General features: G+C 41.0%; 1 protein-coding gene across 3 annotated transcripts in view; it reads right to left on the reverse strand.

Moving 5' to 3' along the window:
• Positions 1 to 17,732, reverse strand: part of Kiz (kizuna centrosomal protein) — a 110,148-nt gene that overhangs the window by 10,941 nt on the left and 81,475 nt on the right. For 2 of the 3 annotated variants that reach the window (XM_057781489.1, XM_057781487.1), the window contains 4 exons: positions 17,458 to 17,520; positions 9,743 to 9,808; positions 7,186 to 7,272; positions 4,115 to 4,211 (listed from right to left, as the gene is read on the reverse strand). In XM_057781489.1, the coding sequence (XP_057637472.1) occupies positions 4,115 to 4,211; positions 7,186 to 7,272; positions 9,743 to 9,808; positions 17,458 to 17,520 (313 nt within the window). The remainder of the gene's footprint in view (positions 1 to 4,114; positions 4,212 to 7,185; positions 7,273 to 9,742; positions 9,809 to 17,457; positions 17,521 to 17,732) is intronic. The other variant, XM_057781488.1, reaches the window with a different exon arrangement.

The following is a 17,732-nucleotide window of genomic DNA, read 5'->3' on the forward strand; positions in this document are numbered from 1 at the left end:
CCACCCAAGTTACTGGATTTGGGGTCCACTTAAATTTGGCAATTAACTTTGAGGATCCTGCCAAGAACACAACTTGTGACAGCGAGGACAATTAAGGCTGGCTCTCGGTGGGCTGTACCCTCCCTGTTCTAGGAGAGAGCCTGCTGTGAAAGCTTGAAGACCTTCCTTTGGATCCCCAGTGTCTAACTCCATGTGCTGGCGGTGGGGCGGAAGTAGGCGCATCTTTAGAACTCAGTGGCTGAATCTAGACAAATGGATGCGTTTCAGGTTCCTGAGAGAACCTATCTTGAAAAGTAAGGTGTAGAGAGCGAGCAACAAAAACATCCAACATTAACCTCTGCCCTCCACAGTATGCCCCCCACACATACAATAAGAAGACATTAACCTCTGCCCTCCACAGTATGCCCCCCACACATACAATAAGAAGACATTAAAAAACTAACCTATGAGAAGAAGTAAGATGTAGTATCTGTCTGTGAACCACAAAAATTTCTGTGGGCTTGAAATCAGTATTAAAATTTTTCAAATAGCATGTTTAATTGGATTTTTCTTCGAAATAAACATACTTCTGGAAAAATGTAGGGCAAAAAGCAATCCAGAAAGAAAGGAAAATAAGTACAAATGGCCAGATCAACAAATCTCCGCGAATACCAATTTTAAGTTTTAAAAGGCCACCGGCTGAGGCTGTTTAAATTTGACAAAGCCTGAGCGCCCCCTGATGGCTAGTTGGAGCTCCTACAGCATATGCTGTAATTTTAGCAGCCCTGGGGTCAACTTGTTTACTTTTTTCCTTCAAATAATCAAAGTGATTATTCTTAAGCAAAAGTGCTGTGTGCAATAAAAACAAAGTGTATGGGTTTACGACAGCAAATGTGGACTGTTTAAGAAGCTTCTAACTTAGTAAAATTGAAGGTCAAAGCAGATTCCTAAGCTCGCGATGAGGTGCGCACTTTTATAAGGGTATATAAAGAACTGCCAGGGAATTTTTGCTTTTAATTCAGTGGATAACTAGTGTCTAAGAGTCTTTAAACCGTTCCAGCGAAAATAACACAAGTGATCAGATGAGAAAGGAAAGCTGCGACCATCATCTGAGCGTCAGCTGCAGGCTGGCGCCCCCCGCTGGCCGCTCCCATCACTGCAGGGCTGGCAAGGAATGCCACCCACGGTGGCCCAGTTAAGGGGTGTGGGTGGCCGGGTGACTTTTTGTACCTTTCCCTCAGGCAATTCTGTTGCAAGTACACACTCTTTTTCTTTTGGCAAAACTCTTATCTTGATTCAACCCGAAGGCTGGAGTTACAAGGGAACCGGTAAGCCGAAGTTACAAGGGAGCTGTGCTGATACAGTCTCCATTGAATAAATGGATCCTGGAGAGTGAAGCCGCCTCCTGGGGAAGGTAAAGAGAGACGATGTTTGCTGAGAGGAAGCTCCGGCATGCACCCCGGAACAAAAGGGAACAAGTGGTCTTTACTCGGAGAACAGCTTCCTATTAGGACTCACTCCTTCGGACACCATGCCTTTCATCCCCACTCAACCACAAAATGATTTTACTGAAGCAAATACAATGGTAGAAAAAGATTTACACTCAAAGAATCTTTAATAATAAACTGTTGCCGATCGGCCTATTTGCCCGTGATTTATAATACAATAAACATCGGATTCTATTACGGCTCATGCACTGAAGCCTCTGCTCTGAAGAACGGAATCTGAAAGCACGAGGACCCCGCCACCATCACAATGAAATGAGCATGTATAAATGTGCTAAGAGTATCTCTTTGCATCTTTTATAGCTTGTGTGTATTAATCTGTAACGCTTATTAAGAAAGTCATTGCTATGCAAAGCAGCACCCAATCCCTTTCTCTGGCTTTTCAACAGAGTGCACTGTTTAGCCAATAGGAGGGACCCTCTGGCCCTCATTCTGCATTCATCACAGGCAACATTTGCACAATGTATCTCTCAAAGGCGGCTGAAAAGAAGGCCTTAATACTCATGTAAACAACTGCAAACCAATTACTTAATGAATCAGGCCCACACATAATGAGGTGCAGACAAAGAGCTATAAATGCATTTTTGCGCCCAAGCCCCTGCTTTAAAGTAAAATCCCTCAGCTGTAGTTTGGGCTTAACTAGCACATCATAATTATTGTCTCTAGGACATCAGAGGAAGCCATTTTTTTTAAGGTCCAACAGGGTCCTTTTTTTTTTTTTTTTTTTTTTTTTTTTTGAGGTTGCTCATCAGCTCACTGACAAAACAGAGCAAAGAAGAATTTTTAAAAGTGCTACAGCGCGCAGCACAGTTATGTTTATTCTCAAGTACTGGGTTTCGAGACCACTTGTAAAAGCAATAAAGCACAAGGAGTGACTGCAGTAAGTGGGATCCTTAAATGTAAAGCCTCTAAGAAATTTCAGCGAAGCCAGGCACAAACAGCAGAACCTGAGCTCTCCAAAGCCCAGGGTGGGGTATTAACAATAACAGCCCCAGCACAAGAACCAAACTGCGCCCAACGGCACACCAAGCTGTACACACTCACCGTCGAAGCCTTACATGCTCGATTACTATCAAGTGTCTAGAACCAAGGGTTCCTGGAAGACCTTTTAGTGGGTTTATTTTTCTTAAAGGGGGAGGGGGTGATGAGATTACCTATAACTTATTAGGAAATTAGCTTCATGCAGAAATATCATAACAAGAGGCTTCTTGCTTTAATTTGTAGGGAAGCAAAGTTTAATTTTAATCTTTGAAATGTGCCCAAATGTGAAGGAACAGGTTGAGGAAATGTCCTACATAATCCTATTCCTTTCTAAGTGTGATTAAGAACTTCCCACAAAACTTGTTTTATGTCTTTAAAATATAATGGAAACAAATATTCTTAACACTCTTAAAAACTGAAAGGATAAATTTTTAAGCCAAATAGTAACATTAAGCCTGGGAACTACCTACAGAATTTATTGACCTTTTAAAATTCTCTTAAAAGACTGAGAACTTGAATTTACAGTGTAACCCTAACGGTATCGTATTCAACACTCTGCCAAACCCAGTTAACTCCTGTTTCCCTCAACAATGTGAACAAAAACCAGGATTAAAGGTAAGTTCTGATAAATGAGGAAGCATCTTGGATACTCATCAAGTTTCTAAAAGCAAGAATTTTAGAAAGTTAATCCATCCAAAGAGTCCAGGTCCTAAAATACTGAAATGTTTTTGTAAAACACAAATGAACAGTTTTTTTCCATTTTCATTTCCCTTTAATATGACATTTCTGGATCAAATCATTTTGTTATGTGGACATTACACACAGCAGTAGGAATGTAAAGGTCACGTTTTAACATTTTAGCAGGGTCAAGTAGTAAATTCAAAGGTAACACAATCATCTAAAGGACACTTTTTTAATGAGCATGCTATTACAAAGGAAACTTGCTAGGCTGCTTGAAATAGTATTTAGCCAAAGGTAAAAGAGTAGGCACTGCATTAGGCAAGTGCTCAGATTCACATTAGAAAGGCTTCCTAAGAGACTGGAAGTCATATTGGAGGCGGATGGCAAATTCAGCACACAACTCACTTATCAGAACTTATAAGGAGTGTTACATTCTAGCGAACGTAAAAACATCAATTCTGCTCTTTAAAGGGAACAGGCCGGAACGCATTAGAAAAGGAATGAGTAATGTGGCCCAAAGACTTGTTAAGAGAAAAAGAAACCACACACAAAAACTAACATACAGCAATTGCCTGTTCGTCTATCAGTTGCCTCAGAAAGAAGAACATGCCACTTTATTTCTTTTAAGGCCTGATGTTTTCTCCCTGCCCTTTTCCTGACAACCTCCTTTGTGCGGTCTCTAAGCAGTCCTACTGCGAGCAGCTGTAGACGCTAATTTGTGGTTCACTGAGGTGTCAATTGAGTCTTAAACCAAGGAAACAACAGCTGCAAAACAATACTTGGCTCTGGTGCAAATATTTTCAGAGGTAGACTAAAGTTTCAACTGTTATTTCAGATAAACAAAAAATCCAAACCATAACCCTCCATCAAGTCATACAACAAAATAACAAACAGCCAGGGCTGAATTCACTGCGTAGTGACATTTCTCATCTTGTTACTGCTATTCAGAAAGGCTTTCACGACTTTACCTTGACAAAGGACTTTCTTCACTAGATGAAAAACTAGCTTCCGAAGCGATTTTGTGGGCTGTCTTTGTCTTGAATGTGCTGCTGCCAATATCCAAACCTGTGACAAGCACAGACAAGGAGAGTGAGAGCTAGCCACCAAACAGCCACGAAACAAGCGCAGATACAGCCCCAGATAATTTTGGAAAATCAAGAGGAAAATTCTGTTTAAATCACAGAAGGTTTTATGGAGGAAAAATACTCACAGATCACTGCAAAAAAAAAATGAGAATTTTCTTTGTAATAGAAAAAAAAAGGTAAAATAAAAAAACAAAACAAAACAAAACAAAAAACCCCAAAACTACCCAAAGAGTTCTGCTTTTACTTCAATTTTTCATTCTATTTTGTGGTACGGGGGCGAACCAAGGGCCTCCTCAAATGTGCTTGGCAACCATGTGACCTAGAGCTAAGTCCTCAGCAAGTTCTGCTTGAAATGGCCAACATGTACACATAGGAACATGGGTTGAATAACTCCCTTAGTTAGGACTTAGGCAGGGATGGCTCACCAAGACAAGTACTGGGAACCAGGTCTCAGACACAAGTGAAACTCCCGCATGACAAGCACCCACACTGCCTACTCCGAAGCCCCTTTGCTAAAACCTGTTTCCCATCCCACAAAGAATAAATTTCTGCTAAAAGCCACCAAGGCCACTCTTTCAGCTTGTGCTGAGGACATGGATATACAACACACTTTCTTCCCTGGGGATGGAGACTGGAGTCCTCACTGTCTTCAGCCTTGGATATTTCTGCACCAATCTGGTTTCAATGGGCAGTCACCCCAGATCCCAGACTGTGAAGGGCTTGCCTGCATGCCATCTCTGTAGCAGAGTAGCTCTGCCAGCACCCGGTCCATGTTCAACTCAACAGGGCCTCTACTTTCATATAGGACTATGAAAAGTGGTGTCCAAAACTTAAGTGTGTTTTCCTCCGTAACAGATCTGGAGACAGAGACCTAAACCATCTAACTCGGAAAGTAACTGAAACACCACTGCTCCTTCAGGAATGAGGGGTGGGGATGAGAGTCCTGTCCACACCACCTTTAACTGCTGGGAAGGTTCCGTTTGCCTCACAGATGGTCGACTGCTTCTCTGCAGCCCATAGGACCTGCAGGCAGCAGAAGTGAGAAGACAGTGCACAGCCAGTGGAGAGTGGATGCAAAGCTCCATCATTCCGAGGGCTCATGCCCAATACTACCATCAGACCACGGGGTCTTTCAAGGAATACAGTGTCACTGTGAGGAAACTGACCTGCATGTACTTAGCTGTACAACCTGTGATGTGTCATTTCATGCATGAAAAGTTTAACAGGCTATGATCAAAATACACTGTCTATGAACTGTTCAAATAGTATTATTTGAAATAAGTTATTAATATATTTAATAGTAGTATAATTTTTATAGACAGCCAAAAGATGACAATTTATGTCAAATAGCCATCTTTTGTACCTCCCAATTAGGTATCAAAATACATTTGCCAAATCATTGCAGCACCCCATTCCCAGTCATGTGGATTGCTAAGCAGTTATGCTTGGAGCAAGGCACGGCTCTCTTGGGACCTTATTTATAAAATGAGGGGGCTGGCCAGGCGGTGGTGGCGCAGGCCTTTAATCCCAGCACTCGGGAGGCAGAGGCAGGCAGATCTCTGTGAGTTCGAGGCCAGCCTGGTCTACAAGAGCTAGTTCCAGGACAGGCTCCAAAGCCACAGAGAAACCCTGTCTTGAAAAACCAAAAAAAATAAAAAAATAAAAATAAAAAGTAAAAAATAAAAAAAATAAAATGAGGGGGGCTGGACAAACACCTTCAAGACCAGTCTTGATTCAGATTGTATGACTCAAATGTGAACAGAAAGATGACAGGAATTAAAATCTTTCCAATGCAATAAGGATCTCCTTTAGGAAAGAGGTCCTGCTTTATACTCCAAGAGACTTTGATTTTTGTATTTTCAGAGTTAAATCATAGCCACCAAAAGCTCTGCCCAGGAGGGGTCTTTAACCTAAAGTGGTTCAATGAGTCCTTAAAGCAACCAAAATAAATATATAACCACTAATATTATCTAGCCATGTATTCTCCAAACATAGACAGTTCTGATGCATCAAAAGCAAGTGTCTTGAAAAGGTGTCTGTCTGAAGAAGAAATGCTCAACAGAACCTGAAATCTGAATATAATCCAAGAATTGTATGACATTAATAAATCACTGTACAACTCTGACCACAGAAACCTAAAGCCACTCCGAGCTGGGAAGATGGCTCAGTGGTTATGAGCACTGGTTGACCTGGGGTTTAATTCCCAGAACTCTCATGGTGGCCCACAGTCAACTGTAACCACGGTCCTAAAGAATCCAACACGCTCTTCTGATATGCATGGGCATCAGGAATGTATATGATACACATTCATACATGCAGGCAAAACACTCATGCACATAAAGTAAAATATACATAAAATAAAATAAAAATAAGCTACTCATACACTTTCTCCTGTATTATGTATATTTTATAAAGGATGCTAAATTGAGTAATACCTAAAAATAAGATATAAGATGAAAATCACTAAAATAATAAATGTAAAATAGGAAAATATAAGAAAATCAAAATAGAAACAAAATCCTATGCTAAAGAAACTATATTTTAAGCCTACATTTTAACTTACTGGGGTTTACAGACCTTTCCTTAGGAGAATTTCCCTTCCCACAAAGTGAACACGCAGCACAAAGCTGCTCATTTGATGATTCAGAAATGAGGAGATGTGGGGAAGAGAAGACAGGGGCATCTTCTGTGATAGCTGGTGAAAAGACACCACTGTGAAACACAAGTAGAACATAGAGTCTGTAAGAGCTATTACCATGCTGGGCCAGCCCCATGTATCCAGAAGGCAGGGACTTTCCAAATGTTTGTTTGCTAGGGATGACGAAGTTCTTGCTCACTCAGACTCAGTAACACTCCTCACAAAGCAAACTCTAAAACCACACTTCTCTCAGCATAGTATAGTTTTTGTCCTGAGCCCAAAACAGGATTCAAATGTTGAATTTGTCCTTACTTACTTGAAAATTGACTTTCAAATCTCTCTTCAGTTTGATTCAAATTATCCTGAAGGGTAGACTTCTTCAGTAACTGGTAGGCTTTTGTCTCTATAGATGAAGAAAATGAAGAAAAGCACAGAAATATTTCCACTGTTCATAACTGTTACTTAAATTCCTCTTATGTGGCTAACACTGATGCATGGTCTCCCTATGGAGCCCAAGTGATGGCATAACAGGTGTGTGCAACAAATAAAAATTGTGTTGAACCTAAATTTTAAGATTCGGGTTGAATTTTAGGTAAATTAAAGCACTCAGCTTTTTTGGTGGACTGTGGATAGATTCACCAGCACATGAACAGCTGCTCTCCATCCCAAGCCCTGCAGATGTATCCTGGGTAGGCAGGTAACTCCAGAGCACTCCAGGCCCTGGTTTTCAGGCTCTTATGCTAGAGAGTGGGGCTCTGAGAGAGAGGAGGGAGAATGCAAAGATCTCAGGAGGGGCAGAGGCAATAGGATGGGTTCAGTAAAAAATCTGATCGCAAGGGCTGAGGGAGCCTGCCTGCAGAAAGCAAGGCCAGGTGCACAGAGGGATCATCAAAGCTGCAGCCAAAGGTACAAGTGAGATGCTAGGGAAAGCCCTTCTGAAAAGGCACGGACCTCAACATGATCCGGAGGGGTTGTTATGTGATATGTTAAGTGGTTGTGGATCAGCTTCGTCTTTGCAGGCAAGTGTACTTTTTGCAAGAGGTTCTCAAAAAATGCACATCCCCAAAGCCAACTCACAGTGCAAAAAGGCCAAACAATGCATATGAGTTTTTGGCAACATGGGCCCAGGCTCCTCTGTAAGGAAAAAAGAGAGCAAGGAATCGTGCAGTTGAAGTTGCAGTGGGCTGCTGCCTTGCAATGCAGTTAAAAAGCCAAAGGAGAAGTGAATAAAGGAGACAAAGTAACATGCAGAAATAAAAGCTGGCCTACTATAAACAAAGGACTAAGGGATAAAGAATCGGCTGTAAGTACGGCATAAATCCGAAAATCTGAGGACTAGGTGGCTGTTAAGGGCTTGATGCACACTGTAGCTTGTGCCTGGGAACTCCAGGGAAACACTTCTCTCATTTGTAACATCAACCACTCAGAAAATATGGAGTAATAAAAATTATTAGATGAAACCAACCTTTTAAAAGAAGTCAATTCTTTTCATACATAGAAACAAATGTATATACATCTTCAAGTTTTTGGTTCTGAATCCTGCAGTCAAGCACCATTATGTATTCAATTCTATGTCAAACTTAAGCTTAAAAGTAGAAAATGTTGCAGTTTAAAACATATAGCAAGGCAAGAGGTCTACATCCCCTGTAGTATCCAGTCCCCAAGATATGAAAATCTATCCTGTTTTCTAATTCCAGCCTGATGACACAACAAGATAAATACATTTTTCCTCTACTTTGTTGCATCAGCTGGAACCCAATCATTCATCTCCCTGCAAAGCGCTGAGGCGATCTTTTTCTTTTTGGTATATATTTTTGGTCTAGAAAATAGAAGCAGCTATAGAGAAAAAAGGTGAAAACATGCAGAATAAAGGGGCTAGGAGAGAGATGATGCTGAGGAGAGGGGAAAGAAAAAACCCCAACTTCTTATCTTTTATTCTCTTTTATATGCAAATGTACACCTGCTAAAATACTCCTAAATCTACAAATAAAAAGAAAATATCTGATGAACAAGTGCTTTTAACAGCCCATTACAAGATACCATGTGTCTCACCAGTCTCTAAGGGGTGTATGGAGGCAAGGATCTGCCCAGTGCTTGTGCAGAAATCCTTAATGGAAAAAAAAAAAAAGAGCTGGCCTGGAAAGGAATAACAAAGGGAAATACAAACAATACTATCACTGCTGCAAGGGAACCAGACCTTGAACTCACAAAGAACTGGGGCATTTAACTCAGGGTATATAAGTACTCTTCCTATATGAAGTGGATAGAAATTCTAAAATTAAAATTGAAAAACGCTTTCTGTATAAAGAATGCTAAGGTTCTATTTATTACTTTTCATGGATTTCTATACATTAAAAATGTTTTTCCATTTATATTAGAAGCATTGCCGATGAAATCAAACTCAGTTGCTTTTGCAAAATAAAATTAAAAGCAAAAAATATATTTCTAAAATTAATTCAAAAGATATATATTATCATTTTAAGTCCATAAATCAGCTATCTAGTAATCTGCTCAAATAAAAAAAAATTTGAATACAAGTGCTTTTACAATTATGAAAATATAAAAAATTCTTGTATATTTAAGACTTCAGAGAAAGAGGCCAAAAGTCTATGAATGTGGCAGCACTGGCCCAGGGGAATCCTCACATCTGGACTTCCGGTGCTAAACTCGTCCCCCTGGAGACCTAGATCAGCAAATCCACTGTGAGGTCTCTCTATCTGCTTTCTCCACGAGTGCTGCTGATACACAAGGAACACTCCTAATTCACAGGGGGCCTGGGGCAGTGTCAGAAAATAGATTTACATTCTAGTTTTAATGTCTGTGAAGCAACTCAACAATTAAACCTGAAAATAAATGCCAGCTTTGTCACTGACCTTTCATAGCTGCTCCCAAGCTGAACTGAAACAGCTCTGAGGGTACAATATCCGCTTCTCTGTGTTCTTCAGTTCCACATCCACAGGCCCAAAAACAAAACATTGATTAAAAAGATTTTGGAAAAAAATATATGAGTCTTGGATATGTACAGACTTTTTTCTTGATATCACTTCCTAAATGACGCACTATTATGCAGCAGTTACATCATATTAAGTGCTAAAAGTATCTAGAGACGATTTAAAGTACATGGAAGGATGTATGAAGACACCAAACAGTTTGATGTACGGAAGTTGAGCATGTGTGCCCATTCCCCTTGTATACTGAACAACAACTGTGCTTCCTACAAACTTAACCACCATATTGCTTGCTGCTTATCACTGTATAGTAACAGGAAGCAAATTTTCAGCTCTCAAACTCAGGGAACCTTTAACTTTTAAAAGATTGAGGGATTTCTGTGAAAAGCTGGGTTTTAACAGCATATTCCAGGGCTTTTCATTTTTCCTAGTGCCGGTGAGTGAACTCACGGGCTCATGCAAGTTAAGCAGGTGCTCTACCACTAAGCTGCACTCCAGGCCCTAAACAGCTCTGGAAAAATCACTTTTAGCAATTGATACTAAATAATTTATACGTTGGAAGGAATCAGAAATATTGGCATTATCTTTGCTACTTACAGAATGGCCAGGAATAATGGGTATGAGGTGACCCAAATGCTAGAAATGTAAAATATGAAGAACGGCCTTCTTAACCCCACAGTGGATTGAATATGGCACTGACTTCCCCAGCCCAAATTCAAATCCACTCAAACCCCAGAATGTGATCTTTGCAGACACATTAGCTGAGGAGAGCAAGATGACATCTCCCTGCATTTTCACTGGGCCCTAAGCCAATGCCTGGCATCTACTTGCTCACAGGAGCAGACACACAACACAGAAAAGGAAATAAGAAAGCAGAGGCAAACACTGAAGGGAAACCACCACAAACCAGAACCACAGGGGCTGGGAAGAATTCTTCCTTGGTGCCCCACCCTGGTGGTACCTTGGTATTTTTGCATCTTGAATTGTCCTACTATCTCAGGTTTGTGGCATTGTTTTGTTGCTGAGGGAAGCTTCCGTTAGCACCAATGCTCCCCCTGCTGCGGCCTGCTGAGGACCTGGGACTACAGGTGAAGGTCACTGCGCCTGGTAAGGTTATGGCACCTGTCACAGCAGCTCAAGGAAAATGACGCTGTCTCTGAGTCCTGATTTTATAAAAATGTCTAAATTCTGACCTCTTGTCTTGATTTGAATTGCCTCTGTAAAATATAGGTCTTTTGACAATCTACTGTAGAGGCTCTCCCAGCTTTGAGATTCCCACTGCTTAATTCTCAACCTGGAGACTGACTTGGATGTGTCATAAAATGCTTACACCTGGGATCTACATTGAGTTCTGCTGCAGCACAGCACAGGAAGCCCACATGGAATTTACTGCATATTCACTGAGGGACTCTCTTCTCAATTACGAGTTCATGTCTTCAAACGCTGACACACTAATCAACAGCACTTCTCAGAAAGGTCTTTTTTTTTCTTTCACATCTATGTTGAACACGTCTGTCCCCCAGCTGCAAGCAGCAGGTAATAGGATCAATGGCAGAGGCGCTGTCAGGCTGCCTTCTGCCTAGAGACAGAGGTGCTGACTATCATGGACAACACTACAGCAAACCATGCCCTGCTTTCACATTCATTGAAGTTCTGTGACCCAGGCACAGCAGATAACTTGTCTCTACTAATTCTTCTGAGTAAAGCACTTCTGGGACAAGGGAAGAAAAAAAGCATTCTTGGTGAACTTGCAGTCCTGGAGGTTATATGCCATTACACTTGGGTGGCCCAAACTTGTCACTGCATTCTTTTCTTCTGGGGTAAATCCAGTCACCAGTGACAACCTGGCCATTGTATGTATCCAGCTCCCTTTCAGCCTGGTACAAAACAGAAGCTGTAATGTTTGGAGGGCAGTGTCCAGAACTCCAAGCAGCACCCTGCAAGTCGATCTGACCTGTAAAGCTTCTCCGCGGATGCTTCCGTGTGACGCCAGGAGTATTTCAGCTGGCCAGAGAATATTGAGGAGGAATGGCACAGGGAAGTGACACTTTTAACACAGCTTGACCAACAGAATTGGTGTTAAAAGAATGAGGGGCTGAATGGACATTCTTAGAGGCTTAATCCTCTTGAGATGAAAGCTGACAGCCCTTTTCACATGCAGCTTAAGGAGATGAGTTTTGCCAGGATGGGCACGTGGGGTGGGAAGAGTGGCAGTGGAGTGAGCGATTGAAGAGATAGTGTTCTGCCCTGAATCAACAAGCATTTAAGGAAACTCCTTAATTCCCCATTTTTATTCATTTGTTTGACAAATTAAGGGCCCACTGTGTGTACATACTATGTAAGGGGCTGGTTTTCATGATTTAATGTAAGTTGTATCATTTGCTTAAACTAAAGCTTGATACTGAAAGGGACATTAGTGTGAATACAAATTAAAATGCCATCACTGAGGATGTGAGTACTTCAGAGGGACATGTTCTCTCATAATCTTACTAAGCTTCACTTTCTTCCTAGCTTGAGTGTTTCCAGGGAAACTGACCAGAATATCCTGCATCCTTCATCTGGATGAAGATGGTCGAGCTGTGCTCAGGCCTGTCACACTTTAAAAAAGGAAAGTCTGGCCTTGGAAAATTTTTGCAAGCTGCTCACTTCTCTAGGTGTAGTCAAAGAGAAAGAAAAGATATGACTGCTCAACACTGCTCCCCAGAACTTCTTTGGTAAACCCATCTTTTGCTATGATGTACACTGAGTTCTAACTGACCCAGATGCCTGAATGCAGCCACCTTTCTGCTGTTATAACAAAAGAGACAAGATGGAGGAATGAAAACATCGAACCCTCAAGTTTGACTTGGATTCCACATCCACTGAGCTAGCCCTTATGCTTCTGTTTGACGTCAGGATGAGCTACTCAAATTGAATCCTGTAGGACTATTGTGAATATTAGAAATGACTGAGGCTTCGAGGCTAGCCGGGTCTACAAGAGCTAGTTCCAGGACAGGCTCCAAAGCTACAGAGAAACCTTGTCTAGAAAAAACAAACAAACAAGAAAAAAACAAAAAAACCAAACCAAAACAACAACAACAACAACAAAATGACTGAGGCTTACTGAGGGCAGAGGCATTCTTTTCTGACCTTAACATCCCGAGATTCAGTCTAAGTAACAGGCTAATACATTAAACATGTAAATGGTATATTACTTATCATATAAAGAAAGACATATGTTCATAGATGTGACATTCATCTGTTTTATCTGGATTCTTTATTAAGGATACTAGACAAATCAAAAGGGGCAGCGTGTGTTAACAACAGACTAGTCTGTAGAAATACTTGATCTTGTTGACTGGAGAATGAGTGCTATTATGAGGGGCATTCTATTTAAATCTTGGTGAAGAAAACTTACTTTTTCTATGATGACTAACAGAGCAGATGTCTTTAGAGGAATAATAAATTAAGAATGAACTTCTCTGCTAAGAAGACTTAAAGTTTGGGATGGCATAAGTAAGAAGGGGAAATAAAGACATTAGAATGTTGGCATATTATAGTCGACTTTATTTGGGCCACCAACTCACAAATAACAACACAGGGACTTATTAATTATAAAAGTTTGGCCTTACCTTAGGCTTGTTTTTAACTACCTCTTATAACTTAAATTAACCCATTTCTATTAATTTATGTACTGCCCATCCTGCTTCCTCCGTGTCTCCTTGCATCTCCAGCTGGCAACTCCCCTGAGTGCCTAGATTCTTCCTCCTACTTCCTCTCTCTGCCTGGAAGTCCTACCTAGACCTCTGCCTAGCTTTTGGCTGTTCAGCTTCTTATTACACCAATCATAGCAATACACCGTCACACAGTGGACAAATATCCCACAATACATTAATTCCCTTAGTGTACAGGGAGAATCACAGTCTTGTATGAAGGAATGACAGGATCTATAACAAGAATTCCTTCTACAGGGCCTGCTGTGGTTCAGGTTCTCAGCCCATTTACGATATGAAAGCTAGAAAGCCTCTGTTACTGATCTGTACTTTAGCTATGTTCAGTAAATGATCGACTTTGCACAGAGCAGCTCCTCAAATATACAGAAAAAGAGAGGGGGCAGGTGTGCCCTTCTCATGTTAATGTCTCAGGACTCTTATTCTGAGAACAGTGTAATCTCAGAGTTCTCCACCCAACCTGGAACCTGCCCTAGACTTCACTTTCCCTCTTGCTTTCCTATTTCCTTCTAAAATGGATGCAAAGTGAATAGGAGAGCTTTTCCAGACACCAGTTACTACTATTACCTTCTGGTTAGCCTGAGGGACAGTTTTATAAGTAGTTTTCAATTCTAACACCCCAATATAATTTTATTTGAGTAGCCCCAAGTCTCATTAGAAAGCAGTTTCATCCACTAGGAAGGTCCCACAAAATGGCACACAGAAAAACAATTGAGGATAATTACTCTACTGAGAAAGCTGATATCCCAACTGGATCTCTATTTTAAGAAAAGGTCCCAGCGGCAGGAGAGATGGCTCAGCAGTTAAGAGCATTGGCTGCTCTTCCAGAGGTCCTGAGTTCAATTCCCAGCACCCACATGGTGGCTCATGACCATCTACAACGGGATCTGATGCCATCTTCTGGCCTGAAGGTATACACGCAGAGCACTCATATGTAAAGCTAAATAAAATTAAAAAAGAAAAATAAAAGGTCCCATGTATGTGTTCTACGGTTGTTTCACACACACACACACACACACACACACACACACACACACACACACACAAAAGTTAGTTTTGTTGGCCATTAAAGGACTTCATCCAGCCTGGTCTACACAGCAAATTCTAGGATATCCAGGGCTACACAGAGAAACCCTGCTTCAAAAAACAAAACAAACAACAAAACAAACAGCAACAAAAACCAGGACTTCATTTTCAACTACACAACACAGTTGTGAAATGGCAGCTCACACTTTCAGTTTCCTTCTGAGTCTTTATCATGGTATGCACATTATGTATGCTACAGAAAGCTAAAGATATCGTACGGTTGGCCTCAAACTATGTTATTCATTGAAATATTTTCTGCACAGAGTGCATTTTGGGTAATGTTGCATTGTTTATCAATACTTATGAGACAGTACATTAGGGAAGGCCTGCTACATGGCCATCAAATACCTTGCAGTACATTCATCTGTGAGCATAGAGTCACTAAGGGCTTCTAGGCACGCAGAACCAGACACCCCCAGCCTGATCAGTAAGATCCCAGGAGCCAGTCTGCAATTCACCTGTAAGGGTTTCACTTGTGGAACTCACTGGAATTTCCAAAAGTATCCAGAAATTCTTCAGGATTCTTTTCCTGATGAGTTAAAAATATCTTTCTGGAGTCAAATCATTGGCTGTGCTCTCAAGTGGAGTTGTCCCGAAAGAGCTAACTCAGCAGTACTGCTGGGAAGTACTATCCCCATGAGCCACAGCTACACCATGTTCAGGCTGGTCTTGGGCCTCAGTCACGTCATAACTCAGGGAGGTTGAGCAGTGATAGCCTGACACCCTGGAGCCAGCCAGCCACCATGCAGACCAACCCAGGGACTTCTTTTTCTGAGCACTGCATTCTCCCCCCATGATTATTTTGTTTGCTTGTCTTACTCGTTGAGCTTGTTTTATAAGAATCCTTTTAACTGAGTGCTAGGAACTGATTTGTAAGTGTTAGGGGGTGTGATATCCTGCACAAAAGACCTTATTGTTACCAACATTTGGACTATTACTGTGGACCACAGACAGCAGGTCTTGAGTGTCTAATATCTAGTATTGTTATACAGAGAAGCCCTGTCTCAAGCACGAACATCCTAAGAGGCTGCAAGGGGACACTTGGAAGGACAAGCCCATGGGTGGAGAGGACAAAACAGCAATGCTCTAGGAAAAATAACTTTACAAAGTTTTCCAGGACTTCAACACTATTATTTATCTATTTATTTATTTTGAGACAGGGCTTCTGTATGTATCCCTGGCTGTCCTAGAACTCACTCTGTAGACCAGGCTGGACTTCAATATACAGAGCTGCCTGCCTCTGCCTCCCGAGTACTGGGATTAAAGGTGTGCACCACCACCATCTAGCCTGAAACTTGCTCTTTATGCCAGACAGGCCTTGAACTGGAAGATCTGCTTGCCTCTGCCTCCATCAGATGCAGCTCTCCTGTGCTATAATACAGTTAAGACTTCAATACACGCTGGGCAGTGGTGGCGCACGCCTTTAATCCCAGCACTTGGGAGGCAGAGGCAGGCGGATCTCTGTGAGTTCGAGACCAGCCTGGTCTACAAGAGCTAGTTCCAGGACAGGCTCCAAAACCACAGAGAAACCCTGTCTCGAAAAACCAAAAAAAAAAAAAAAAAAAAAAAAGAAAAAAAAAAGACTTCAGTACACTAGGGCATGGTATTCTCTGTCAACTATTGACAGATGGAGGGTGGGCTTTTAAAGTTACAACTTATTTTAAATAAGTTTACAAATGGCCCTTTGTGATCACAGGTTTATAGTCCTAACTGAAATACATCCAGAGGTCATTAAATACTTCTGCACTCAAAGGTATCAATAAATATATACCAAATAAAAAGATAACCAAAGGACTTCATGGACATCTACAGCTTATGAATCATATATACTTCTAGTAACATCACCAACAAAAATAAACAAACAAAACCCAGAGGGAACCCTATTATAATTTTCTCAAAATGACAAAGAAAAGCACAATGAACATCAATTGGGAAAAAATATTTAAACTAAGGAAAATCTTTGTATTTGGGAGTAAAATGTTACACATACATAATAATTGCTCTGCTATAAACTCCATTTTCAAAACAAGAGTTTATAACAGAAACTTGAGTTTAAAAATTAATCATCATGCCATGAACTACATTACCATAGGAGCAAGCCATTCACTTTTGCTTGTAAATGAGAACAAAACTACCTCATGCACAGATGCACGCTCAGTACCTTAGCAACGGTGTGTTTATTTGTATAAATATTTCAAGTCAGACCTTTGAATTCATAATCAAGCAACACAGCACTTTACAAAATAAGGATCTAGTGAATTTAGATGTATAACAAATAAGGTTCTGTTCAGAATACTAATTGCTGCTTGTTGATATTTTAAGCCCAAAAATTGTAATGATACAATTCAGATTCCACCTATAAACACACCTAATAGATGTGCAGAAGTCTTAATAGGTCTTGATAGACGAAGCATGATTATTAAGACTTTTGAATTGCCAGACAGGCTTTTGTACCTGAGGTATGAGCAAATTTCTACCTAGCACATTTTTTTAGAACATTAGTTTTAAGCAGTTTTCAGTCTGATTACTACAGGAAAGAAAAAACAAAATCAGAAACATCTACAGCTTGTCATCTAGTAACTGGGCACTCTGGCCAACGGACACTTCTCAAATGGCTACAGGGGCTGAAAAGCTGCATGATGGAGGATATTTACAGACTGAATGTTTAAAATCAAGACGAAGAGCTCAGTGGATAGGGGCTATGCTAACACAGCCTGCATGCAGTAGTTAGGATATTCTCTCTCCTCACGGAGTCCCTGGACCCACCAATGACTGACCCTGGAAGCTCTGATGATGCAAAGACTGCATTCTGGGCCTGCAACTGTTAGGCTCTGGCAACTTTACCTGTGGCTGGGGTTGCAGCTATGCTTTCTTCCTTGCTCTCATCTCCACAGACACTTGAAACTTCTAAAAGTAAAAACATAATAAAAATGTATTTCAAATTTATGGAACAGATTTGTTCTTCAGTGCTAGCGGTGGAACTAGGACCTCACACATGATAGGCAAACTCTCTGTACCACTGAGCTACACTCCCAGCCCTATAGGTGTTTTAAGATTTATTTTATGTACAAGAATGTTTCACCTGCATGTATAAATGTATGTTGTGTCTCGTGCCTGCT

This window comes from Chionomys nivalis, chromosome 9 (genome assembly GCF_950005125.1).
Source record: "Chionomys nivalis chromosome 9, mChiNiv1.1, whole genome shotgun sequence".
Classification (NCBI taxonomy): Eukaryota; Metazoa; Chordata; class Mammalia; order Rodentia; family Cricetidae; genus Chionomys; species Chionomys nivalis.